A 26,901-nucleotide genomic window follows, 5' to 3' on the forward strand; every position below is an offset into this window, starting at 1 on the left:
AGAGAGCCAGAGTTTTGAGATGAGAGAATTTATGTCTAGAATAATCTGAGTTCTCCCTTAGGAAGGGGGTCTGAACTACAGTTTAGAGGATGCTCTGAAAGGGTATTTTCTAAGCTGTGTTTCCATGTATGTCTAAAGTTCTTAGGCTTGTGATACTTAGGCTTGTCTTGGAGTAATTCTTCACTGTGCTCAGTTTATCTATCTTCTGTTGATTTAGTTTGAGTTTTTCCACTCTTCTAAATGAAGCTGTGATAAATATTTTTGAATATTTAAGAGGCTGGGTGTTTTGAGCTCATACTCTATTCTGGGACTTTACCAGGCCTGGGGAACACAGAGATAAATACCCTTGTCTTTTAGGAACTCATAATCTAGTACAAATAATATATTTTTTTTTGTTTAGGGTGATTACTTTGAGGAATGGCAGTCAGAATGGTAACAGAAGTTCAAAGAAAATGATCAGATTTTAAATTCATATTACAGTGTCCCTGATTATTTTCTAGAGAAATTGAATATCCAATTTATATGGTCAGCCTTAAATCCCAGGGGGTTATTATTTTTATTTACATTTGGTTCTTTACTTGACATGTAATAGTACTCTGTAGCCCTTTTGACTGTACTTCTTTAATTAATAAAGTACATTCTCTGTGTTATTTACCAATTTTATTTCTTCATGTACAAGTTGTCGATGTACTTAGTTTTAGCATGTGAAGTCTGGGTATTTACTGCATGTGTTTATGCCCATTCTTCATATGTTTGTATTGCAGCCTTCCCCCACCCTCCGCCCAGAATTTTATTTTTTTTTTAAGCTGATTCGCCTTATTTTCAACAGCTTTATTGAGATATAATTTGGGTACTCTACAATTCACCCACTTAAAGCATACAACTCATTGGTTTTTAATACATCCACAGAAATGTACAACCGTCACTGCAATCCATTTGGGAAGATTTTCACCCAAAAATGAAACTCCATACATATTAGTAGTTCCTTCCAGAATTCTCCTGCTTTCAGCCCTAGGCAACTACTACTTTGTCTCTAAAGATTTGCCTATTCTGAATATATCATGTAAGTGGAGTCACGTGGTATGTGTGTGTTTTTGTGGCTGGCTCCTTTGACTTAGCATAATGTGTTCAAAGTACATCCATATTTCAGCATGTATTCATATTTTGTTGCTAAATAATATTGTGCTATGGAATATTTTCTTTGTTATTTCATCAGGTGATGTACATTTGGACTGTTTCCACTTTGGGGCTATTAGGAATATTGTTGCTATGAGTATTTGTATGCGAGTTTGTATGGACATATGTTTTCATTTCTCTTGGGGTTATATGTAGGAGCGGCCTTGGTGGGTCTTATGATGTTCAATGTTTAGTCTTTTGAGGAACTGCCAGATGATATCAGGGCTCCATTTTCTCCACATCTTTGTCAACACTTGACCTGTCTTTTTGGTTATGGCCATCCTAGTGGGTATAAAAAGTGGTATCTCCTTGAGGTTTTGATTTGCATTTCCATAATGGCTAATGATGTTAAGCATCTTTTCACATACTTACCCATTGTTGGTATATCTTTGGAGAATGTCCATGTAAATTGTTCGTCCACTTTTCATTATTTTTCTTTTTTGTTTGCGTTTATAAGAATTCTTTATTCTAGCTGCAAGGTTCTTATCAAATATATGATTTGCAAATCTTTTCTCCCACAGTGTAGGTTTTTTCACTTTCTTAATTGGGCCCTTTGAAACACAAAAGTTTTTAATTTTGATGAAGTTCAGTTTATCTGCATATTCATTGTCCCTTATACTTTTGGTATCCTATCCAGGTCACAAAGATTTACTCCTATATTTTCTCTGAAGAGTGACACAGTTTTAGCTCTTATACTTAGGTCTTATGATCCAGTGTGAGTCAATTTTTGTTTATATGAGGGAGAAATTACAAGCTTTTATGGCTTAAAGTTTTCCTATTTTGTTATCCAATTTTTAAAATTTATTTGTATTTATGTGTAACTGAGGGCCTGGATATTGCATTTGATTTAAATATAAAGACTGACAATTCAGTTATTGGAAAATTTTAAGTATGTTTGGACTGATATGCTCTCTAAATATGAAATACACACTGGATTTTGAAGGCTTAATCTGAAAAAGAATGCAAAATATCTCATCGATTTTGTTGTTGTTGTTGGTTGCATGTTGAAGTGATAGCATTTTGGATATATTGGGTTAAATAAAAAATATGTCAAACTTCGTTTTACCTGTCTTTTTCCACCATTTCTCATGAGGCTGTTAGAAACCTTACATTTTACATATGTGACTTGCATTATATCCCACTTGGCCAGCACTGTACTGGGAGCTATACTACAGAGCCTTTGAAGAAGGGGGCCCTGATTTGGAACCCCCTTCCCAGTTGTGTGATTTTAAGTAAAAGTCTGTCAAAGGAAGATTCAGTCTCCTTATCCATAAAATAGGGATGATAATTACACCCACCACACAGGTTTGTTGGGAAGGTTAGGTGAGTGAGCTATGAAAATGTTGGATCACTCCCGGATACTTGCTTAATAAATATTATTAATGATTATCACCATTGCTGTTACTGCTACTTGTACCGTCACCAATTTATCAAGTTTTTTTTTTTTTTTAATTCTGGAGGAATTTTTGACTGATATATTAAATCTATATTTTTGTTTAGACTTAATATTTTTATTTTTTGTTAAAAATTTTTTAATGTTTATTTTTGAGAGAGAGAGACAGAGCATGAGTGGGGGAGGGGCAGAGAGAGAGGGAGACACAGAACCCGAAGCAGGCTCCAGGCTCTGAGCAGCACAGAGCCTGCCCTACACGGAGCTCAAACCCACAAACTGTGAGATCATGACCTGAGCTGAAGTAAGACGCTTAACTGATAGAGCCTTACAGGAGCCCCAGTATTTTTATTTTTTAATATTTAGTCTTCCCAACCAGGAATCCAACATAACTTTAGCCCAATCCTTGTGTCTTCCTTCAATACGTCAGCTGATTAAGACTACCTAGCACCTAGGGGCGCCTGGCTGGCTCAATTGGTGGAGCGTGCGACTCTTGATCTTGGGGTTGTGGGCTTGAGCCCCACGTTGGGTCATAGAAATTACTTAAAAATAAAATCTTTAAAAAAAAAGAATGCCTAACACCTAATATACATCCAGCTAATCTGTTTTAATGAGTTATTGAGTGCTTTTTGAGGCTGTGTTTTTTTATCCTGCAACTCCACTCACCTTACTTTTTTAGCACCAGCAGTTCTCTTTGTTGATCATTTTGTAGGTATCATCATCTGTTTAAAAACAAGTGGTACCTTCCATTTCCTGTGCTTATCATGCTTCTGTTTTTCCTTCTCTGAAAACAGAGAAGGAAATGCATTTTTCCCCCGCAGCATTTTTCCCCGCATTTTTCCCCCCCGCAGCATTTAATGGGAGTAGTGTCTAGGGTATCCTTCCTGTTGCTTTTTTAAAAGCACGTAAATGTTGATTTTTGGCTCTCAGTATAGTATATTATTATTTGGAAAGGCCCTTTCATAGCTTTAAAGGTTTGTTTGTTTGTTTTTTTTAAATTGGGAATAACTATGGGCTTTATTCACTATACATTTATTCACTATACATTTCCAGTTTTCTGTTTCTTCCCTGTCGTTAGGTCTGTCTGCTGGCACTTCTCAGTGTTACCCATGTGCTTGCCTAGAAGAAATCCCCTCTTTGCTTCTAAGCTGTGGGGGGTCAGGTCATCATCTGTTCAGACAGCCTGAATCAGCTCAAAGCTGGGGTCTGAGGAGCTCCTTGGTGGATAATGTGCATGAGGCTTTGTACTTGGGGTTGTCACATGCATTTTGGTACCCTGAAGCCATTTTGTTATATTTCCTGATCCTTGTTGAAGTTTGAGATCATTTTAAATGACAGGTGATTTTCAGATAAGCGGCGTCCTGTTGCATTAGACAGAGTTTCTGACAGTGTTTGGTAAATGGAGGAGAATAAATGATAGGGCTTAGCTGCAGAGCCCCGGGGGGACTGTTACTCCTCCACATTTCTGTTGTTTATTAATAATAATAAGCACCTCATCCCGTCACCATTTGACCTTCCTCAGAAAGGACCACTGACTCTCAAAGGGGAAAAAATCATTTGCCACAGACATAGGAGAAATAGCTTGTGAGTTGGTTTGTGGTTTTGAGAGAGACAAAGCACAGCTTTCAACTTACCTGCTTTTAGACGTATAGAAAACATACATGTTTTTAAAGATTACTGTAGAGGGAGTCTGAAGACCAGCTGGCATTTCCTACTGGAATCCTCACAGTTTACAAATTTGAAAGGGAAGTGAAATTCATCTCAAAGCTAAAAAGGAAACAAAATCACCAAAGAAACAATCCATCTATGCAGTTAGTCAGCATCAGACATCCAGACTGAACGGCTCCTCGATCCTGTTCACGGTCGCTGTTTTTCCTCTTCTGTACCTCTGCTGAAGCACTGCCTCCTTCCTGGAATGCCTGTCCATGCATCCAGGCATCCACCCACGCAGCAGCGGCCATTGAACATCTTCTGTGTGCTGGGATCTGGGCTGCGTACACATACCCTCAACATCTCTCAAGGTGCAGCTCCAATGCCCCCTCTTGTGGGTAGCGAATGCTTTCCTGATCCCCTCCTCCGCAAAGTTAAAACTGTTCTCCCCTTCTCTGAGTGCCCATAGCATGTCATGACTTCTCTTTTAGAGGCTGCTGCTGTTCCACTGGGTGTTTTTTATCCCCTGGTGTTTGTGCCTGATCTCTGTCACGAGGAGAGTTGGGGTGTGCTCAGCTTTGCATCTTCCTCTTCCAGGATGCCTAGGGCTGTCCCAGTTTGTGACCACCACCTAGAATCCACCCCCTCTTTTTTTTTTTTTTTTTTTAATTGTAAAACTCTTTCTCTTCCAGGGCTAAAGTTGCTGTAGCCGATGGGCCTCCCGGGATCTCAATCCAGACCCTCACCCCTATGAAACACACAGTAAAAATCGACAAAGACGCCCTCCTCCAGGACTATGGATTCCACATTTCCGAGAGCCTACCCCTCACAGTCGTGGCTGTCACAGCAGGTAGGGGCTGACTGGGAAACAAGAAAGGAGTTTGACTTTTGGGGGTGGGGGGGGGGGGAGGAGAAGTAGTCCTGGATCTCGTCCCATCTCTCTGTCCTAGAATGTAATTTCGAAAATGCTACCCCAGGAAGTTAGAAAGGGCACATCTAATTCTGACCTAATTCTGTCTAGAGCCTTGTACCTTCCTTTGGTGTGGGGAGGGAGGAAGCCGCAAGTGCACTTGCTGATCTGAACCCCAGGCTCCTGCTGGCCTCAGCCAGGGTTTTGCCCACCCGTGGCTCCCTGGCCAGTCTCAGGGCAGTGCCAGTATTTGGATACGTTGGCTCTTCTCTCTGAAACCCTGCATGCTCCAAGCTGGGGAGAGTTTCTGGCCAGAGAGTAATAGAAATTATTGATTTGTTTTCACTGAGTCTTTGTAAAATATAGGCTGTATCATGGTGAAGAAGAACAGGCTGAAAATGTCTAGTGTTTGTTTTCATACATCAGCTATGTATTGATGTGAGATCTGGGTCTAGTTAAAATCTAATTTTGGTTTACATATACACGCATACGTGCGCGAGCACACACACACATCACATAGTTTTTTAGAGGTGAATGTAATAGATTCACTTGCCATCCCTGTTGATTCAGGGGGTTTCTGCTAGTTTCCTTTCCCAGGACAGTCTCCTAATATCCCTTGAAGGTGATGGGTGGTAGGTATATTATCCACATTTTGTAAATAGGGAAACAGACTCATGCGAGCCCAAAGCTGGCTGAGGGGTTTGGAGGCGCGGGGAGTAAGCTGGTGCCCTGGGGACTGGATCAGCCTGCCATTCAGTTGTGCTGCTGTGACGCCTGGGGTCTGGGCCCTCCTGGCATGAACACCAATTACTTCTTCTCTGTCCAACAGGAGGTTTCTGCTCACGGCAAGCTTTTCCCTGGTGATCAGATCCTCCAAATGAACAACGAGCCTGCCGAAAGTCTTTCCTGTGAACGAGCAGCCGATATACTGAGGTACTAAATTGCCTCCATTATCCCCAGAGTTACACAGATGATCACAGAGCAAAGATGGGTGACAGGACAGGAATGACATAATTGATCTCCTCGTGGTTTTAATAGGGACCAGGCTCCTTTAAAGTGGCAGTAGCTGCCTCATTTTAGAATTTGGTTACACCGTGCTCCCCTTCATCTGCCTAGAGAAGTGACAGAGGGACTCAGGGTGCTGTATTATGACCCCCCTGCTATGCTAGACACTGTGCCAGGCTCTGCAGGGAAGGTAGTTATGAATAACACGTGGACGCTACCCAGTAAGGATTTCTAGGGTTGTTGTGACATATGCCAAAGATCGAACCAAATTGACACTAAACCTGTCAGTTCTTCTTTAATCCTTTTGATAAATATTCTTAAATGCCCTTGGACACACAGCCTGGTTGGCATATATGTAGTCTCACTGACCTGGCAGCTGCCGCCTTCTCCCTGGTGGCGTTGTGACCTGCATCACTTCCTGCCTGGACCGTGATCTCTCTCAGAGCAGGTGCACGGTGACTGCTCAGTTAAATGAGTGAAGATAGTTAGCACCAATTGCTGACCCTGGTTTTAAGACAGAGGAACGTAAGTGACAGAAGAGGAGAGGGCTCACGGACATTTCATAGGCACCTACGGGCTTTGTCTTTCAAATTTTTCGACACTGTTTTGATGACTTTAATATAAATATTAGAAATGAGAAATAGAGTTCCATGAAAGCCAACTTGAAGATAGTTAGATGATGCCTCTTTTGTGAGTGGGGTGGTTTTCATTTCCCAAGGCATATCATGCACAGCACACACTGAATAATAGGTAATAGTCAGAAAATCAGAGTAAGAGAAAATGAAAATACAGGAAGCACGCAGTCTCACTGTGGAGAGACAGGCATACACAGCTTAAGATTTATAGAGAATCCATCAAAGTTGTAGAAAATAGAAGGCTTTCAACCAAGGCCAATATTGCTTCAGGATGACCAGAGAATAAATTGAGTGGGTGAGGCAGCCTCAGGAAAGGATTTGATGATTTCATTCCAGAATATGACATATGGTTATGGAAATCATGAAGTGTGCTTTCCCAGTTATTGGGTGATTTTCTCAAAGATGATCAATGCCAGCAAATTAAGTTTAGATTTTCAGTGATACTAATATTTCTGCCAGGCTAGATCAGACTGTGACTAACAAGCCAAATTATTGTCAAACTAAAGTGGTAGACTGGCATTTGGGTGGTTAGGTAACATTGAACGCAGTCTGTTTACTGAGCACCTTCTCTGGGCAAAGAGCCTGGTGGGGCAAAGGGTCCGCTCCCCAGACACCTGCAGGCTGGTAGTGCGGAAGTGCCTCACGCTCACCCCTGTGAGGTTGAGGGCAGACAGTGGGTCAAGAGGAGCACAGGAAAGGGGTTGTAAAAGCTACAGATTCCTCCAACTTGGGGGGAAGTGGTGGTCTGAGAAAACAGAGGTCCAGAAGTAATTCAGCTGTACCTTTAATGCTGGGTAGAATTTGGCCTTGAAAGGTGGATGGAGGTGGAGGTTGATCCAGGCAAAGGAGTGATAAGCAGGAACTGCTGGGTGAGGAGAGGGGGTGGGGATGCTGAACAGGTCAGTTTGCCTAAGACACCAGATGCCTAAAGGAAGCTTCTGGGAAGCAAGGCCCACATGGTGGAGGGTCTCCAGTGCTGACACAGCAAGTTCAGGTGTTCCTCTTTTCCTGGAAGGGTGAGCCCTCGAAGACCTCTCAGCAGGGAGGTTACTTGAGCCATCTGTGCTCTCTGCCATATACTGCATGTGGGGATCCCAGGACTGCTTTATTTTTTAGCTTAGTTCCCAGTGCCATTGCCACTTATAAAGGGAAAAATCCAAGCAAAACACTGGCACAACAAAACCTCTCTAATCCCTCCAAATATCTGTGAGGCCTGAATGTCCTTTTGAGAGCACTTGGACCTTGGTTCATTGTAGATTATCTCGGGAAAGGCCTGCTCTTATGGAAAATGGAAATGAGGCAATCCCCAGACACAGCTGCAGGTTGATTTTACCCATTTGAGGAAGGAACACACCAGCAGCAATTGGCCTAAATGCTCATATTGCAAGAAGTCAAATGGAATTATTTTGCAAATGGCTTCTCTATGTAGCAATGGCAAAGAAAAAGGAAAATATGGATTGATTTCCAGTTCTCTCCTCTAATACAAGATGGAAGTTAGGCCATTGTCTGGTTGACTTTTATCATTTTTGGAATCTAAGACATAATAACAAGACAGAAATGTATAGTATCTTGATATGTGATTCGGCTCATTACACTGACCTTGTGTGCCCAAGCACCACAAATTGATTGGCTTTTACCTGATTTATGTGAAATACACATTCATTCATTCATTCATTCATTCAATTTTAGTGAAATGTTTAGCCTAAGTTGTTTGAAAAAACAACCTGAGTTATCTGTGTTATTGCTATGTTTTCTCTTAAAAGTTTTTTTTTTGACATAAACCTAGCTAATGGTCATACCAACTATATGAGTTCCCCATCATATAGACTAAATTAAACCTAAGTGACTTAATTAAGTGGCTGTAGGTATAGACTAGATGGTAGAGGTGGAAATTTGAAGATTCCCTCAAGGTGGGAGGGGTATTCTGGGACAGCTTCAGTTCGTTTGCAGAACATTGCTTTTCTCAACGTCCTTCTCAGGTTGCTGAGCCAAAGGTGCTGAGGCAAAAGAGGCTGGTTTATAATTCTGCCAGTCTTTTTGACCTTGGTGTGAGCGTGTGTACACACACACATGCACACACACATACACACACACACAGCACCCAGAATGAGGAAATGTTTTATCTTTCTTTCTTTTTTTTTTCAGGGAAGCTGAAGACTCTCTTTCAATCACAGTTGTTCGCTGCACATCGGTAAATCTCTTGCTACATCACGTTAGTTTTATTCTTTTCATCCCCAAGATCCCAACCCACAGTGGGATATCCTTCAGAGAATGAATAGGGAAGGCAATGGCAGAAGGGGCAGTGGCCAGACAGTGGACAGGCAGGCACTCAACGTTGCCTGAAGACAGCCAACGCATCAGTGTTGTGGAGGAAACAGATATGGGTCCAGGTTTCCAGAACTTGTGGTCCAGCTAAGGAGACAGATCCATGATTACACAAAGTGGGATGATGATAAGTGTACCAAACGACAAGTTTCAAGATAAGTGTAGTGTGTTGCGACTTTGGGCAAGTCATTAAGTTTCAGTTGGCATTTTTGTAAAACAGTGGTGATGACAATAATTGTCTTGTTTCTCTAATGCATTGTTATGAGGACAAGTGAGGTGTTGGATATGAAAGTGTGTCATCAGCTCTGAAGCTCATCACAAGACAAGGGGTGGCATAGACAATGGACTGGAAGGAAGTAGCAATCCTAAACACCAGAGGCCAAGGAGCCCTTTATCTGTGACAGGAAAAAGTATATAATCAAGTCATAAGAGGAAGAACTACCAAGGAGGAAAAGTTGACAGAAAACTCTCATCTGGAGTGACTTCAATATATACCTCTTAGCCTTGGCCACATAAAGACAAAAAAATAAATAGGGGCATGGGGAATTTCAATAAGCATTTAATAATCTAACCTAATTGACCACATACTATGCTATCAAAGAAACTCAACAAATTACCCAAATAACAAACTATATATCTCTTCCAAATATAATAAAATAGGAATTAATAACTATCAACAACTTAATTAAAACTATCCAGCCATTCGGAAATATGAATGCAGTCTCTCAAGTCAAGCAGAAAAGCAAAACTATACCGTTCTAGACTAGTTAGGAGAAAAAAAAAATTTGTTTATTTATTTTTGAGAGAAAGAGAGAGAGCACGAACTGGGGAGGGACAGAGAGAGAGAGGGAGACACAGAATCCAGTGCAGCCTCCAGGCTCCAAGCTGTCACAGAGCCTGACACGGGGCTCACACCCATGAACTGTGAGATCATAACCTGAGCCGAAGTTGGATGTTCAACCGTCTGAGCCACCCAGGCACCCCAGTTAGGAGAAAATTTAAAACTAGAAGTCTGCTTTTAACAATTTATGTGCAGTTGAAACTATACTCGGGGTAAAATTTATGGCCTTAGGTGATTTTATGATTTAATAAGGAAATTGGTCAAGTGAAAATTCAGTGAAAGAAGTTGGAAGAAACAACTAATAAAACAAACATAAAGCAGAATAAAGAAACAACAAAAATCTAAATGATGCTTTGGAAAACAAAAATTGTAAATTTGATAAGTAAATCCAAGAGCTAGTTTGTTAAGGGAAAAAAATAAGAAAATAGGAAAACTTTAAGGAAAAGAAATAGATGGGCCCAATGTGAAGAAAAGTAGAATATTTTGAAGAATGTAAAAAAAAATTTTTAACATAAAAAGAGATATATACCATGTTCTTTCATGGGAAGACTATTATGAATACCTTGGTTATTCTCAATGTATATTCTTTTATATATAATAAATAGTATATATGTATGTATTTATTTATAAATTTCTTTCCAAGTTAGCATACAGTGCAATAATGATTTCAGGAGTAGAATCCAGTGATTTGTCCTCTCTGTATAACACCTAGTGCTCATCCCAGCAAGTGTCCTCTTTTTTTTTTAATTTTTTTCTTTAATTTTAATTGTTTTTTAATAATTTACATCCAAATTATCATATAGTGCAACAATGATTTCAGGAGTAGATTCCTTAATGCCCCTTACCCATTTAGCCCATCCCCCCTCCCACAACCCTTCCAGTAACCCTCAGTTGTTCTCTGTATTTGTGAGTCTCTTCTGTTTTGTCCCCCTCCCTGTTTTTATATTATTTTTGTTTCCCTTCCCTTATGTTCCTCTGTTTTGTCTCTTAAAGTCCTCGTATGAGTGAAGTCATATGATTTTTGTCTTTCTCTGACTAATTTCACTTAGCATAATACCCTCCAGTTCCATCCACGTAGTTGCAAATGGCAAGATTTCATTCTTTCTGGTTGGATATATATACAATCCATTGTATATATATACCACATCTTCTTCATCCATTCATCCATCTATGGACGTTTGGGCTCTTCCCATACTTTGGCTATTGTTGATAGTGCTGCTATAAACATGGGGGTGCATGTGTCCCTTCGAAACAGCACACCTGTATCCCGTGGATAAATGCCTAGTAGTGCAATTGCTGGGTCGTAGGGTAGTTCTATTTTTAGTTTTTTGAGGAACCTCCATACTGGTTTCCAGAGTGGCTGCACCAGCTTTCATTCCCATCTCATATTAATGTATATTCTTAATGTGAATTCAAACTCCCCATGGGACTTGTACTTGGATTTTGACAGTTTATCAAAGTGAGACACATCAAGAAGATCTTTTTATAGATGCAAGAAAAGCATTTGACAAAATATAGCATCCTTTCTTGATAAAAACCATCAAGAAAGTAGGTACAGAAGTAACATACCTCAACATTATAAAAGTCATATATGAAAGGCTCACAGCTAATATCATCCTCAATGGGGAAAAACTGAGAACTTTTCCCCTAAGGCCAGGAACATGACAGGGATGTCAACTCTCATCACTGTTCCTCAACATAGTACTGGAAGTCCTAACCTCAATCAGACAACAAAAGAAATAAAAGGCATCCAAATTGGCAAAGAAGAAGTCAAACTTTCACTCTTCACAGATGACATGATACTCTACATGCAAAACCCAAAAGATTCTACCAGAAACCACTAGAACCGATACATGAATTCAGCAAAGTTGTAGAATCGGTTGCATTTCCATACTGAAGTAGCAGAAAGAGAAATCAAGGAATCAATTCCATTTACAATTGCACTAAAAACCGTAAAATACCTAGGAATAAACCTATCCAAAGAGGTAAAATATCTATACACTGAAAACTATAGAAAGTTTATGAAATAAACTGAAGAAGACACAAAGAAAAACATTTCCATGCTCATGGGTTGGAAGAACAAATATTGTTAAAATGTCGATACTACCCAAAGTAATTTACACATTCAATGCAATTCCTATCAAAATAACACCAGCATTCTTCACAGGGCTAGAACAAACAATCCTAAAATTTGTATGGAACCAGAAAAGGCCCCAAATAGCCAATGCAATCTTGGAAAAGAAAACCAAAGCAGGAGGCATCACAATTCTGGACTTTAAGCTGTAATACAAAGCTGTAATCATCAAGACAGTATGGTACTGGCACAAAAACAAACACATAGATTAATGGAACAGAATAAAGAACCCAGAAATGGACTTATAAATGTATGGCACATTTTTGACAAAGCAGGAAAGAGTACCCAATGGAAAAAAAGACAATCTCTTTAACAAATGGTGCTGGGAAAACTGGACAGCAACATGCAGAAGAATGAAACTTGACCACTTTCTTACACCATACAGAAAAATAAATTTGAAATGAATGAAAGACCTAGATGTGATATAGGAAACTATCAAAATCCTAGGGGAGAACACAGGCAGCAACCTCTTTGACCTCAGTAGTAACAATTTCTTACTAGACACGTCTCCAGAGGCAAGGGAAACAAAACCAAAAATGAACTGTTGGTATCTCATCAATATAAAAGCCTTCTGCACAACGAAGAAAACAATCAGTAAAACTAAAGGGCAATTGACAGAATGGGAAAATATATTTTCAAATGACATATCAGATAAAGAGTATCCAAAATCTATAAAGAACTTATTAAACTCAACATCCAGAAAACAATCCAGTGAAGAAATGGACAGAAGACATGAAAAGACACTTTTCCAAAGAAGACATCCAGATGGCTAACAGACACATGAAAAGATGCTCAACATCACCCATCGTCAGAGAAATACAGATCAAAACCACAACGAGATACTACCTCACACCTGTCAGAATGGTGAAAATTAACAACTCAGCAAACAATAGATGTTGGCAAGGATGCAGAGAAAGGGGAACCCTTTTGTACGGTTGGTGGGAATGTGAACTCGTGCAGCCACTCTGGAGACTTATTTTTCCTCAAAAAGTTAAAAATAAAACTACCCTATGGCCCAGCAATTGCACTACTAGCTATTTTTCCAAAGGATACAAAAATGCTGATTTGAAGGGACACATGCACCCCAGTGTTTATAGCAGCAGTATCAACAATAGCCAAATTATGGAAAGAACCCAAATATCCATTGACTAATGAATGGATAAAGAAGATGTGGTATAGGGGGCACCTGGATGACTCAGTTGGTTAAGCATCTGACTCTTGATTTCAGCTCAGGTCATGACCTCACAGTTCATGAGTTTGAGCCCTGCATCAGGCTCCACGCTGTCAGCATGGACCCTGCTTTGGATCCTCCCTCTCCCTCTCCCTCTCTCTCTCTCAAAATAAATAAATTAACTTAAGGGGCACCTGGGTGGCTCAGTTGGTTGAGCATCTGACTTTGGCTCAGGTCATGATCTTACTAGTTCATGAGTTTGAGCCTGCATTAGGCTCTGTGCTGACAGATTGGAGCCTGTTTCAGATTCTGTGTTTCCCTCTCTCTCTGCCCCTCCCCTGCTCACACTCTGTCTGTCTGTCTGTCTCTCTCTCAAAAATGAATAAACATTAAATAAGTAAATAAACTTAAAAAGATGTGGTGTGTGTGACTGTGTGTATACACACACACACTCATACATACACACAATGAAATACCACTCAGCAATCAAAAAGAATGAAATATTTCCATTTGCAACAACATGGATAGAACTAGAGTGTATTTATGCTAAGCAAAATAAGTCCATCAGAGAAAGACAAATATCATATGATTTCACTCATGTGGAATTTAAGATGAACATAGGAGAAGAGAAGGAAAAATAAGATAAAAACAGAGAGGGAGGCAAACCATAAAAGACTCTTAAATTACAGAGAACAAACTGAAGGTTGCTGGAGGGGAATCAGTGGGGGGATGAGCTAAATGAGTGATGGGTATTAAGGAGGGCACTTATTGGGATGAGCCCGGGTGTTATATGTAAGTGATGAATCACTGGGTTCTAATCTTGAAACTAATACTACACTGTATGTTAACTAACCTGAATCTAAATAAATAAATATCTTTAAAAAAAAAAAACGTAATGAGGATGGCCTTGATGTACCAGATTTTAAAACTAATAAAGCTAAAATAATTAAACAAGATATTGATAAAATGTTGAACATGTCAGTGTAATCCAATAGAAAGTCCTAGAATAGGTATTGATATAAGAATTTAGTATGTGGTAAATATGGCATCCCAAATTAGTGGGAGAAAAGATGATCATTCATGAAATCAAGCTAAGACGTTTCTTTAAGCATTTGAAAAAAATAAAGTCTCATGTCACATCATTTGATGTAATAATAATTAAATATAAAAAAACACAGAAATGTAGACAATATGGTTGGGTGTCTATCTGGTCATAGGTTGTGGAAAGAATTCCTAAGTATATGGGGAGTGGGAGGAAGCACAATGGAACAAGCAGCTATTTGATTATGTGAAAAAAATTAAATTTCTATGACCCCAAAACTTCACAACACAAAGCAAAGAAATTGTGGTCTTTTCTCATTTTTGACAAGTATTGTCTTTTGTTTTTATTTCTTAGAAATAGAATAGGGAAAAAGCAACCTATATAGGATTAAGATGTTTGCCATAAATATGACAGACCAAGTGCTTTTGTGAACAAATAAATGGAGATTCTTCTAAGAATTTGTCTATGAAATAATGTGAAACCAATGTATTAAAAAAAGTACACTGAAAGCTAATCAGTATAAATGGTTGTACAGGTGTTAAGAGATTCTTTTTATTTAGCTGATTAGCATCTCAATGGAGAACATCTTAAACTTAATTAGATTTTTTTTTCCTGCTGTTTTCAAGAAATGAAAGCAAAAGATAACACTTGTTGAGTCAATAAGAAGGAAATAGAGGGGTGCCTGGGTGGCTCAGTCCCTTAAGCATCTGACTTCGACTTAGGTCCTGATTTCACGTTTGTGAGTTCAAGCCCCACATTGGGCTCTATGCTAACAGCTCAGAGTGTGGAGCCTGCTTCAGATTGTGTCTCCCTCTTTCTCTGCCCCTCCTTGTCCCCACCCCTTCTTGAAAATAAATAAAACGTTAAAAAAAATTAAAAAAGAAAAATAAGGAAATAGATTATAGTTGCATCCTCTTAAAAATGGAGTGTAGGGAGAGGAAAATTAATGTGTTACAGTACCACTCCTGAGATTCCCACGAGGTTCCCAAGAAGAGGAGGATGTGAATGCTGTGCTTCACAGGTCCTGCAGGAAAAGCTGACATTGGCCCATACCCTGAGAAATGCCCTGAGTATTATCTAGGCCATTCAGGCCTCTTGCCAGGAGTTATATGATCATAAGACAAATGATCATATATGTCTTACTTCAGCAAGGATGCTCATCTTTGCCATAGAGGATTCTTAGAGTTCTCAAATGACTTGAAATTGATTAGGAATGATAAAATCCAAAGTTGGGGCATGCCTGGCTGGCTTAGTTGGTGGAACATGCGACCCTTGATCTTGGATTGTGAGTTTGAGCCCCGCATTGTGTGTAGAGATTACTTAAAAAATCTTTAAAAGAATAAATAAAATTCAAAGTTGGAATTTTAATTACTGCTTCTCTAAAACATAGAATTTTGGGGGAGGGGTGCCTGGGTGATTTAGTCGGTAGAGTGTCCGACTCTTGATTTTGGTTCTGGTCATGATCTTACAGTTTTTAAGTTTGAGCCCCGAGTCAGGCTCAGTCCTGATGGTATGGAGCCTGGTTGGAATTCTCGTTCTCCCTTTTTTGTGACAGAGTGTGTATCCTTTCTCAAGGCAGCTAGTTTCATGGTTGAGTGGTTCTGAATGTGAGAGAGTCCCTTCTTCTCTGTGCCTGCCCCCAACTAGTGGTAGTCAGGGCACATCTACTTTGTAAGAAATAAATTGGTGAAGATTTGGAATTGTGGCCTTCTCTTATCCAGGCTAAACACTGTTCCATCAACTCTTCATCGTAAGATGCTTCTCTGAAATCTCACTTTTCTGATAGCTTTCTGCACAGATTCCAATTTTTATGGTGGTCTTCCCAAACCATGGCACCCGGAAAGGAATACAGCTCCACCTACGGTCAACTGGTGAGAGTACCCAGGGAACAGAGAGTGTATTTCCAACATGCACCAAATACACTTGTGAAGCCCAAGATTGGGTTAAGATTTTAGTAGGCCCAGTCACACTCTTGGCTTGGGTGAACGTTATGGTTGACCAAAAACTAAGGCTGGTTTTCAAATGAATAGCTTCTAAGCCCCCATCCCATGCTGTGCAATTGATTTTTTTGATCCTCAGTGCCACATTTCACATCAATTCCTGTCAAATCATGTTGTTTTGGCCCAGTGTTCTGGCACGCTGAGGTTGTACCATCCAGAAATTACAGAACTGGAATGCTGTCATCAGCTGTACTCATTCTCACTTCCTGCCAGGGATCCACCTCTTCCCACGCTTCTCTGACTTCCTCCATTACCCAGCCAGTTGATTTTCTTTTCTGATCCAGCTCTGGACTTTACTCTTGCAGGATTGCTGTCTCCAAGGTGGAAGATGATAACAGTTGTCCCGCCCCGCCATGGATTCTTTTTCTCTCTGCATCTCCCCCCCCCCCCCATTTTGCCCCTGATTTCTCATTCCTTTGAATCTTAGGGCAGTGATGGTTTTACCTGTCACTTTAACCCGTCACTTTACTCTGTTCCCTTCAGCTCTGGACATCAGGGCTGTCAAGCCCTTCTTGTACCCTCTTGTGTTTGTTCTTCATGATTTTTTGGCCTCTGGCCCATAGCGGCACCTGCTCCTCAAGTTTCCCACACATCTCTTTTAGATTTCCTGTTTTTTCATCTTTCCTCCCAAATTTCTGCTGCCTGATATCTGATGACACCTTGTAGCTCTGTTTCATTCACAGGTTTGGTAAGTACACTTTCTCTGATTTCATCCAAGGCATTGATAAACATCATTAATGGAGACTGAGCCAAAGGGAGCCTGAGTTGCTTAGTTAAAATATCAGGACAATTTTGAGAACACGTCAACTAGTTTTGAATCCTCCTAATGGCTCTGCATCTGGCCTTCTTTACAGGGGGATTATAGGAGACCTTATCAAACATTTTGCAAGAATGAAGGAATACTACTATATCCACAGGACCCTGCCTTATCAATCTGGAATCCCATCTTCAAAAGAAAAATGAACTTGGTTGTCTCTGACTTATTCTTGGTAACACCATATTGGTTACTAGTGATCAATGACTAAAAAGCTCTCTGACCACCTCTTATCTTGGATTTTGCCAAGAAATAATAACAAACTTTACCAATCTGTGTTTTCCTTAATCTTCCATGTTCATTTTCTGGGAAATTTGATAATTAACCAGCTTTAGTCTCCTAATATTTTTTCTGTTTTCTCTTTTGTGGATGATACCAAGTCTCTCATCCCCTAGCTTCACTGGTACAGGTGTCTTGAACTCATTCAAAGAACTTATCACCAATAGTTTTATCACCAATAGTTTTAACACCAATTTTGGGTTGTAACTTTCTTTTTCCCCTTCTTCTGTCTCTTCTGATTGGAAAATCATTCTGCTTGAAGAAGAAAGCAAATCAAGGTTAAGTAATTTCTGGAGTTGAGGGATCACCACACAGGTTTACCTCTTCCCTGGGAACATTGCTATTTCCCCTTATCCTTTTACTAAATTTTTTTAAAAACTATATATTTGAGATACTGAATCATAGTCATGAACCCTATTATTCCAAGGCTCTAGTTACCTATAATATCAAACTTCAGGGTCACTTCTTCACTTCATGTACTTAATGGCATTGGTCTGTTGATATCTGAGGTTATGAGCATTGTCTCCAGTAGTTTCTCTGGTTGCTGCTATATCTCTTTTCCTGCAGCTACACAATATGTGGTCCAGAGCTCCATCTTGAAACTCGTAACACATGGAAACATTCTAGAGTCTGGCCTAAAGGACTATCCAGACCAAGGAAACACAGCATGCGAGGCTGGGAATAACACAGCAGGATTCCATCCAGGAACATCACATCCTGTTGGTCTAGGTCATACAAGTTGCTGTTCATTTTGTCACAGTTTAACCTGATACAATCTAGCCAGAGGCTTAATTACATACTCATACCAAACTGTGATGACTCTTTCTACTTCTGGGGAAAGAGAGCACACCCAAAAGATGAGAAGAGCAAAGAGGGGCCAAGGATAAATCACAAGGGTCAGAGCTTCAGGGAGCCCTGGAGGTTTTTGGACCCAACTCTAACATTGTACATAGGAAGACTAAAGACCAAAGAGGAGCGATAACTTGGCCAAAGTCACACAGAGTTATTTTGTCTTATTTTACACACAGAGAACTGGTTTTCTTCCATAATAATTTGTGTTTGAGTTAGGTCTTATAACTGTTGAGTAGCAGAACTTGAGTCTTCTTGTTCACAGGCCATTTCTTGTCTTTGTCATACACAACCATTTCACCACCATACTGAATCTTCAACTGTTCTCAGACACATACGAACATTGTCTGGGTTGGGATCCATAGACTTTATGAAAGAGTTCTTTGGTGAGATGCTGTCCTTCTCTGTGGGTTTTCATTGAGTCCTCAACAGCTGTCAGAGGCTTTGCTTTTGTTTTTAAGAAATGAGAAGACGTGTAATGACTTTTACAAAAGTCCTGTTCTAAAATGTGTCATGTTAATGTTTTGCAGGGAGTCCCCAAGTCATCCTTCCTGACTGAGGAGAAGAGAGCTCGGCTAAAGACCAACCCTGTGAAGGTGCACTTTGCTGAGGAAGTGCTTGTCAGTGGACACAGCCAGGTGCGTCACTAGTTAGGGGGTTGAAATTACTCTGCATGAAGCTGGTGAGCTACCTCCTGGCACCTACCTCCTTGAGACTCTGGAATCTTGCAGCCCAGAGAGGATACCAGGGGAGTGCAGTGGGTTTGCTAGAGGTTCTGAGCACCCTCAGTAAGATGCCTGCAGACCACGGACAGGGAGAGCCAGGGAGAGAAGCACTGGGTGTGGCTTTCTTTTGTTCTGTGACTCCATTCTCTTGCCCATGAAATGTCAACAGACTGCAAATACTAATTTCTTATTTTGAACCTTCAAACTTAGTGTTCCCTCTAAAGGTTGATATTGATAGTAGTGATGGTAGTGGTGGGGATTGATTGGCTTTCTTTTCCCCCAAGAGCCCATTATGTGTTTAACTTCTATTATGTGAATCTAAACTTTTTGGATACATAATTCTTGGTCATCACAATACCCTGCAAGGGAGGTATTTTAACACAAGAGGAAGCAGAAGCTGAGAGAGTTTAAGACAATTAACCTCTCAGATCACATAGCAAGAAGATATAAGAGCCCAGGTCTGTGTGACTGCAGTCCTTTTATTTTCCATTCTAACATACCATCTAGTCCTTTTTGATACGGAGAGATTCAGGATTAGGGGAGGACAAATTTGTAAAGGAAAATATTGGTGGAGTTTATGTTTTTAATGTGGGCTGTTGGATAAAAGACTTATTCATAGTTTACACATTTTCTTCCCAATGGCCTGAAACTATTGCCATTCTGCATTCAGCAATCAATATTAGATTTTGAAACTTTCAAGTTAGAGTTTGTCCTTTTCTGGTCTTCTCGCCATAGAGACCTGCACATGGAGAGGGGTGGCCATTTTAACAAAGGGTTCTGAGTGAACTGGTTCACCCAGAACACTTATTTTCTACCTTGCCTGCTACTTAACAGACCACACCTTCATTAGACCTGAGAGTGGAAGGTGGATTTGTTCATGAAGGGGCCAGTGAGAGGCTTCCGATCACCTGGATCACCTGGACCAGGATCCGATCACCTGGATCCTGTGTTAAAATGGCTCCCATTCCCTGTTTGCTGGTATTGTGAGAAGACCAGGTACAGACAGGTTTGACCTGAACTGCCTACAAAAACTGGTTCAGAATTTTGGTAAGGGTGGGAGTTTAGAGAAAGAGGGTTCTAAAAAGGTGTCTCCAGGGAGACTTGCGGGTCAGAGCACCAAGTTTCTGTATCAGCCACGTAAGGCAGAGATAGCAAAACCAGTGAGAGTTCATCACTGTGACCTACCTACTCATCCTTTCAAATGTTTAAAAGATGATAAAATTGGTTGTTAACCTTTCCTCCAGAAAGCAGGATAAGACACCAGAAAAATTTTAAATAGTAAGCTAACATTTGCAAAATGCTTAACTTTGCTAACGGTTAAGACCAGGTGTGGGCATGTTTGACAAATAAAGAAAAAAAAAATGGAAGTCCTGATGCTGAGAAAGTAGCCACAGTCATGCACTAACTGGTAGCTTTGTACATTGGTTTCATCTTTTTTGTGTGGGGGAAGAAACAAAGCATAATGAATGCCATAAAAAGTGGCCAAAGGTTCACATTGCTATTAATTTAGTCTATAAAATAATTCAAATTAAAATTCATGTGTTTAAAGATATCTATAGTACTGATATTTAAAATAGAAAAAAAATTAGGGACGCCTGGGTGGCTCATTTGGTTAAGTGTCTGACTTCAGCTCAGGTCATGATCTTGCGGTCCAGCTCAGAGCTCATGATCTTGCTAACAGCTCAGAGCCTGGAGCCTGCTTCAGATTCTGTGTCTCCCTCTCTCTGTCTGCCCCTTCCCCTCTCATGCTCTCTCTCTCTCTCTCAAAAATGAATAAACGTTAAAAAAAATTTTTTTTAACAAATAAATAAAATAGAAAATAGAAAAAAATTGGAAAGAATGTTAAATGTCTAGGGCCGAGGAATGGTTCAATCAATTCTGGTATTTCAAATCAATAGAAGATTTTAAGTCCATTAAAATGATAAACATTAAATCCACATTAAAAAGTGTACATGAGGGGCGCCTGGGTGGCTCAGTCGGTTGAGCATCCGACTTCAGCTCAGGTCATGATCTCACGGTCTGTGAGTTCAAGCCCCGCATCAGGCTCTGTGCTGACAGCTCAGAGCCTGGAGCCTTGCTCAGATTCTGTATCTCCCTCTCTCTCTGCCCCTCCCTTGCTCAAAAATAAATAAAAATATTTTTTTAAAAAAGTGTATATGAAATACATGTTGAATAAAAAGTGAAAATAGAAACTGTGCATGTTCCATTACTGCAGCTCTCTAAAACTGATTTACAGGTATAGATAAAAATTGAAAGAAACCTTAGAGAAAAGTAAATGGTGGTAGTTATGTGATGCTGTTATGGAGGTATTTTTTGTAAGTCCCAAATAATAAAATCTCAAGGAAGAAATTTTGCCCTTGGGAAATCCGAAGTGAAGGTCATCCTAAGCACCTGAAACCAGAGAAGTGAGGTGATCACAGAGCAAGCAGTTTGAAATCCCTCCTCCCTGATTGTGACACAGCATGGGGATCTGAACTCATCTCTTTTTCCTCCATAAAAATACTGTGTCTTTTTTAAAGTTATAGAGACTGATGAGTTTGCGTCTTACCTAAAAGATACAAGTGCCCTTATATTCAGAAGATACATAATTCTCCTCTGAAGTAGACTGTCAGTTTTTTGGGATGTTTTGTTTTGTTTTATTTTGTTTTGTTTTGTTTTGTTTTGCAAAAAGATGATAAGCTTCTCTACCCGGGTGGGCTTTATACCCAAACTCTTTGCAGAGATTATACCTAGGAGCAATTTTAGCTCAGATCTTAGGGACTCTAGAACTGCTTGCTCACCGATTCTGGAAGGACACCAACCCCAAGGGCCCTCTTTATTTACAGCTAAACACTCAGCTGTCCCTTTTTTATGAGACTAGCTAGTCCTGGGGGGATTCTTGAGCCCAAAGGGATCATTCCCTTGCCTTGTCCCACTGCAGGGATTCTGGCTGGCTTGGGGTTACCAAACACAGATTATTCCTGTGCCTCCTTCCCAAAAACAACCCTCCAGGTGTGGCAGAATCCCTTGGGAGATTCTGCAAGTCCTGGGCGATGGTTGGGATGAGTGAAGGTGGGGAGCAGCCCTCTGCCCTTTGGGAATGCAGCAGGAAAATGGGGGGGGCACTCTGAGGTAGTTTCCCACCCCATTCAGCCCCCCAGCTTCCCCAAGGGAAGGCTGTCTTGGAGAGTGTGCATGCTTGTCATCTGACTTATTAAGCTGTATCACATAAGGCTAGCAACCAAAGATACTGAAGTGGCAGCTGATGGCCGTGGGGCCTTATTCAGGCTCATGCAATGCCATCAGTATGCTCACAGCAGGGCTCACTCCTCTCCACCCTCTCACATCTGACACTTCTAGTGAACGAAGCGTGCCTGTCTCTGTGTGACATAGACCTGGTCCATTGGAGAAATCTCCAAATGCCAAGAAGCAGCCCACGTCCTGGTGAGGAGGTTAGGGAGGATCCTGCTCTCCGCACCAAGCAGGGCCAGGGGAGCTGAGGACTAGTCACACCCAGGGGAGAGGAAGGGCCAGTTTCAACACTACTTTTGTGTTTTCTAGGGTAATTCTCTGCTGTGTATGCCCAACGTGCTCAAGCTGTACTTGGAGAATGGACAGACCAAAGCTTTCAAGTTTGAGGCAAACACAACTGTGAAGGTATTTAGAGTAAATCTGAGTCTTTTTCCCAAGGAGAATTTGCTGGCTCCCAGGACCCCCGGGCATCTTGCCCTGAAGCTGTCTTGGTGCTCTTACAACCGTCACGGTCTGGGCACCTATAATAAGCCAAGCACCGTGTTATCTCATTAGTTGTACAACCACCCAGCAAGATGTATTTTTATCACCATCTTCCAGGGGAGGAAATCCAGGATCAGAGGGATGAAGTACCCAAGGTCCTATTACAACTTGTAAGCCTTCACCCTTAACCACTGGACTCCCTGCCTCTTGTATGCGACCCCATTTGCTACCCAAAAGACTAGTGCAGCCAAAGACTCAAGCAGTATGTCAGAGTGGGCCCAAGAGTCTGCATATTCTGTTCTGGGGTGAAGTCAGTTCAACTTCTTTTTGACAGGCTCCTCCGTATGAGGATGGGTGGGAGGAGGTGCTCTGGGGGGCGGGGGAGGGGTGTACAGACTAGGTAAAGTGTGGTTTTGTCTTCCAGAAGCTTGTAGTCTAGTTGAGGGAGGTTGGACATTCAAGGAGCTCCCAGGTCCCGGGCAGGATGAAATAAGGTCTGCAAAGAGAGGGACAAGGAAGCACTCTGCTTGCAAAGGAAAGGGCACCATCTGCTCCTTCCTGTCAGAGAAGGCTTTGCAAAAAAACAGCTGGACCTGAGCTAAGCTTTGAAGGGCAGTCAAGAATTCAGTAAGGGAAGGTGGGGACACGACTGTTGGCAGGGGTTGGGGGTACTAATGCACATGTACTAATGCAGAGAGCCAATAAGACAGGCATTGCCCAGGAAGTAGTAATCCATCCAATGACACTGGACCACAGGCCATTTTCTTTTAGGAGGAGTGAGAGAGGGCACAGGCTGGCTGGGGAGGACGTTGAGTGACATTCATAGAGAGTAAGGGATGGCACAACAGTTTCTGAACAAGAGAGTAAATGGTGTTAGAGCGAGGCTCCAGTGAAGAAGCAAACAAAGGGGTTCAGGTGGGCAGCTATACATACAGTAGCCAAGACATACGCACATACACACACACTCACACACATGTACCCCCCCCCATGCACACATATGTGCATACAGCCAGTGTTCCTCTCTGTCACCTTCCTTTGGCAATTCCTAGAGCTGCTCCAAATGCCCTATCCAATTCTTGCCTCAGCATGACTGAGGAGAAGCTGGAGAAAGCCTCTCTGCCCTGGGGAAGACCAGACTCAGAGGAGGAAGAGGAGGGAGGAATGGATTTGTTAAGTGTTTACCACATGTCTGCTTTCCTGGGCACTTCCTTGTGTACTGTCTCCTTTAATGCCTCCAGTAACGTTGTAAAATGCCTCCCCATTTTGCACATGATAACACAGGCCCAAGAGATGCCCAAATTGTCAGGGTCAACTAGCTCATAACTGGCTTCAAACTTGGTCTATTTCTGAACTCTGCATCAGAGCTTGCCACGCTACCATTCTGCACCAAAGTTTTGCAAACGAATTAGACAAGGTTTCTACTCCTGTCATCTTTGATCTAAAAGCATTGGAATGGGGGGGAGGGGCGCCTTGGTGGCTCAGTTGGTTTAGTGTCCGACTTTGGCTCAGGTCATGATCTCACAGTTCGTGAGTTCGAGCCCCGCATCGGGCTCTGTGCTGACAGCTTAGAGCCTGGAGCCTGCTTAGAATTCTGTGTCTCCCTCTCTCTCTGCTCCTCCCCACTCATGCTCTGTCTCTCTCTCCTTCAAAAATAAATAAAAACATTAAAAAAAAAAAAAAGGCATTGGAATCGGGTGCCTGGGTGGCTCCCTTGGTTAAGCGTCCAACTCTTGATTTCAGCTCGGGTCATGATCTCATGGTTCATGGGATCGAACCTCGCATTGGGCTCCGTGCTGACAGCATGGAGCCTGCTCAGGATTCTCTCTCTCTTTCTTTCTCTCTCAAAATAAATAAATAAACATTAAAAGAAGTGCACTGGAATGGAAGAGAATGATTTATTTAGAGTGAGCCCCGCTTTGGTGGCCAAAAAGACTTTGAGATGATTTATAATAAAAGCACACACCACAAAGGAGTTAGACCCAAGATGATAGATAGACAGAGTTGGGGAAATGAGCAAGGATTTAGCTGGTAGAATACTGGTTAATTTTACTTTCTCTGTAGTAACCAAAATTTTAAAAGCAAGTCTTTCAGTTCTTTATGACAGAGAGGCATGAGGGAAGATACAAACAAATCCTGTGGGTCAAAAAAAAAAAACATTTACCGTCAGTTCATGATTGACATGAACTTTTCTTCCTGGCTCCCTTACAAAGGGGAGCAAAGCTTTTACCTTAGAAAACCCACTTTCTCTAAGTCTAGAAAAATAATATATCATTCAACCCAGTGAACATTTGTGTGCCAGAAGAGCTGTCAGGGATAAAGAAACAAATTCCTCAGTGTCACACCCAAAAGGAGCCCAGAGACATGGCGTGGGGCTTGGGCAGGGAGGAGAGGAGACCTGGGGCTAACTCAGTGTGAACCGAGGCAGGTGCAGTGTGCTCAGGGTCATGACAGTGGGACATAAAAATGGTGTGGTAGGGGCACCTGGGTGGTTCAGTCGGCTAAGTGTCCGACTTTGGCTTAGGTCATGATCTCACAGTTCATGGGTTCGATCCCCACATCAGGCTCTGTGCTGACAGCTTAGAGCCTGGAGCTTGCTTTGAATTCTATGTCTTCCTCTCTCTCTGTTCCTCCCCTGTTCATGGTCTGTCTCTCTCTCTCTCTCTCCTTCAAAAATAAAAACATTAAAAAAAATTTTTTTTAAATGGTGTGGTAAGGCTGCGGGGCACAGAGACCTGCCAGCTGGAGGGCAAGGAAAAACCTCCAGGGAGGCTGACTTGGAAAGATAGACAGACTTTTGACAGGAATAGGCCATGAGCGGTGTGTGAAGACAGCATCCACGGGGAATGGGGAATGGCATCTACAAAGACCCAAAGTTGGGAACTTTGGACAAGAGGAGAGGGCTTGTGAGCAGAGTGCATTGGAAGAGGCAGCAGAAGGTCAAGTGGGAGAAGTGGATTGGCACCCAATACTGGAGAGCTTTGAATATTAAACTGAGGAATTTGGATTTGGCCTAGAGGGCCATGCGGTGGGGGAGGGTATCCCTGAATATTCTTGAGCAAGAGAGCATAATCAGTACATAGCACAAGGTTTAGACAACTCCCTGTAGATCAGGGGTCAGCAAACTTTTTCTGTAAAAGGCCAAACAGTAAATATTTTAGGTTTTACAGGCTGTAGGGTCTCTGTCACAGTTCCTCAACTCTGCCATTGTAGCAAACAGACATGGCTGTGTTCCCATATAACTTTAATTACAAAACCAAGCAGGGGGCTGGATTTGACCTATGGGCTGCGATTTGCCGACCTCTGCTCTAGATGCAAGGTAGAGGTCAGATGGACAGTAAGATGATCACTAGCATACCACTCTGCAAGGTGGAGAAATGTGTGAGCTCGGGGCGCCTGGGTGGCGCAGTCGGTTAAGCGTCCAACTTCAGCCAGGTCACGATCTCGCGGTCCGTGAGTTCGAGCCCCACGTCGGGCTCTGGGCTGATGGCTCAGAGCCTGGAGCCTGTTTCCGATTCTGTGTCTCCCTCTCTCTCTGCCCCTCCCCCGTTCATGCTCTGTCTCTCTCTGTCCCCAAAAAATAAATAAACGTTGAAAAAAAAAATTAGAAATGTGTGAGCTCAAGGCACAGTAGACACTGGAGGATGGAGAGGGAGACAGAGTCAAGAGACGGCCTCTCCATCAAGGCCAGTGCAAAGCAGGCATTAGATTAATGTTGAGTTAGATGGATTATTCAGGACTTGGTCTCACTGGTGAGTTATGGAGGGTGATGGAGCAAGTAGAAAGAGGATTCAGACTAGCAGGTAGCACCTGCAGTTTTGGCACTTACTAAACCTGAGCTTTTGGCAGGACATCGCTAATGAGTCTGTGATGATTATTGATTCATTGAGTAAAGGTTTATTGAACGTTACTGAACCCCAGGCTTTGGAGATCTAGTGGAGCACAAGAGAGGCAGGGTTCATATTCTAAGGAGTTTACCATCTAGTGGGTGAAAGACAGTAAACAAGAAAACACATATTAGCGGCTAGCATGTACTGAACACTTGCCATCTGCTAGGTACCCTTCAGGCAGAGTAAGGAATTTAACCAGGGACACACAACTAGTAGTGGTGGTATGGGTCTAGAACCCATTCACTTAACTTTATTATACTGTCTCTTACTAAAGAACATAGCTGTTATTGAAGCAAATATTAAATATTGATGAGGGAAATAAACAGGATCTTGGGACAGAGAAGGGAAGGGTCA

General features: G+C 41.6%; 1 protein-coding gene across 5 annotated transcripts in view; it reads left to right on the forward strand.

The window, feature by feature from the left end:
- FRMPD1 (FERM and PDZ domain containing 1) overlaps positions 1-26,901 on the forward strand; it is a 142,614-nt gene that overhangs the window by 99,995 nt on the left and 15,718 nt on the right. For 3 of the 5 annotated variants that reach the window (XM_043565628.1, XM_043565627.1, XM_043565626.1), the window contains exons 3-7: positions 4,909-5,066; positions 5,956-6,059; positions 8,912-8,957; positions 18,752-18,859; positions 22,487-22,582. In XM_043565628.1, coding sequence (XP_043421563.1) covers positions 5,013-5,066; positions 5,956-6,059; positions 8,912-8,957; positions 18,752-18,859; positions 22,487-22,582 — 408 coding nt within the window. In that variant the 5' untranslated portion in view covers positions 4,909-5,012. Of the gene's footprint in view, positions 1-578; positions 1,064-4,908; positions 5,067-5,823; positions 5,826-5,955; positions 6,060-8,911; positions 8,958-18,751; positions 18,860-22,486; positions 22,583-26,901 lie in introns of those variants that run through there. The other 2 variants (XM_043565630.1, XM_043565629.1) reach the window with 2 other exon arrangements.

Source organism: Prionailurus bengalensis, chromosome D4 (assembly GCF_016509475.1).
Source record: "Prionailurus bengalensis isolate Pbe53 chromosome D4, Fcat_Pben_1.1_paternal_pri, whole genome shotgun sequence".
NCBI classification, from domain to species: Eukaryota; Metazoa; Chordata; class Mammalia; order Carnivora; family Felidae; genus Prionailurus; species Prionailurus bengalensis.